Genomic DNA, 1,455 nt, shown 5'->3' with positions numbered 1-1,455 from the left:
GATTAATTTCTGATCATACAGTTTGTTATTGAAAGTTATTAATATAATTTAATTTTGTTTTCCATTCATTTTGGGTGGAAAATCAAAGTAGTGTATACTTTCCTTGCCTGGGGAAAGGGTCTGGTGGCAATTCAACTCATTTAATAATATTTTCTTTTCTATTAAAAAGCAGTCATTGTCTTTACATGGAATCTTTAGATATGATCTGCTCTGATAGTTTGCATTAAACGATGAAGACAGGAAATCAAAGTGTTGAAACAGACTTTATACTTTCTGGTCTTTTCCAGTATGGTCTCATGGACACTTTCCTCTTTGTTGCCATTGTAATCCTCTTTGCAGTGGCTCTGATGGGAAATATCATACTGATCCTTCTCATTCAACTGGACACCAGACTCCACACTCCAATGTACTTTCTACTCAGTCAGCTCTCCTTCATGGATATAATGAACATTTCCACCACAGTGCCCAAGATGACCACCAACTTTCTGTCAAATAGTAAGACCATTACATTTTTAGGCTGTGTGATTCAAGCCTTTTTGTTCATGGTCCTTGGTGGAACTGAAGCCCTTCTCCTTGGTTTCATGTCTTATGATCGATATGTAGCCATCTGTTATCCTTTACACTATCCTATACTCATGAGCAAGAAGATCTGTTGGTTCATGGTCACATGTGCATGGATGAGTGGTTCTATCATTGCTTTAGGACATACATTGTATATATTTCATCTTCCATTTTGTAGATCACAGGTCATCAACCACTTTTTCTGTGAACTTCCATCTCTATTACAACTGGTGTGTCAGGACACTTCCACATATGAGTACACGGTCCTTCTGAGTGGGCTTATAATCCTGCTTCTGCCATTCATGACTATTCTAGCATCCTATGCACGTGTACTTTTTGTGGTTTTTCAGATGAGCTCAGGTAAAGGACAGACAAGAGCTGTTTCCACTTGCTCCTCTCACCTGATTGTGGCAAGCCTATTCTATGTGACTGGTCTCTCCACCTACACAAGGCCACACTCCTTGCATTCTCTAGAGCAAGATAAGGCAGTGGCAGTGTTTTACACCATCATCACACCTCTTCTGAACCCATTTATCTACAGCCTGAGGAATAAGGAGGTTATGGGGGCCTTGAGAAGACTGTTAGCATAATGGATATTTGTTTATGAAATGTCATTTTGGGAACCCCTTATTGATTGAGATTGAATGACATAGATCACTTTGCTTAGAATACTGTTCTGGAACATGTAAACCCTGAGAAATATTTACAAAATAATAAATTGATAAATATGTTGATTCCTGCTAGCTTCAGAATGGCTTAATCATATGTATTGAAACTGGATGGATTTCCAATCTGAAAACTGGAAAAATGATCTTATTGTTAACATTGTCTATTTTCTGAAAACATAGATTTCATCCTTGTCAACGCAACGTTTGCATCTCAGAGAAAATATTT

The 1,455-nt window shown here is 37.8% G+C and overlaps 1 protein-coding gene across 1 annotated transcript; it reads left to right on the top strand.

Annotated features, from left to right (window-relative positions):
- Positions 1-230: 230 nt before the first annotated feature.
- On the top strand, positions 231-1,151 carry LOC113261876 (olfactory receptor 2AK2-like). The gene has a single exon (XM_026508192.1). It carries the CDS (start codon positions 231-233, stop codon positions 1,149-1,151), a length of 921 nt encoding a protein of 306 aa, XP_026363977.1.
- Positions 1,152-1,455: the final 304 nt, after the last annotated feature.

The sequence above is a fragment of the Ursus arctos genome, unplaced genomic scaffold, assembly GCF_023065955.2.
Source record: "Ursus arctos isolate Adak ecotype North America unplaced genomic scaffold, UrsArc2.0 scaffold_5, whole genome shotgun sequence".
Classification (NCBI taxonomy): Eukaryota; Metazoa; Chordata; class Mammalia; order Carnivora; family Ursidae; genus Ursus; species Ursus arctos.
The sequence above is the reverse complement of the archived record's forward strand: the minus strand, read 5'-3'. Positions and strand labels throughout refer to the sequence as shown.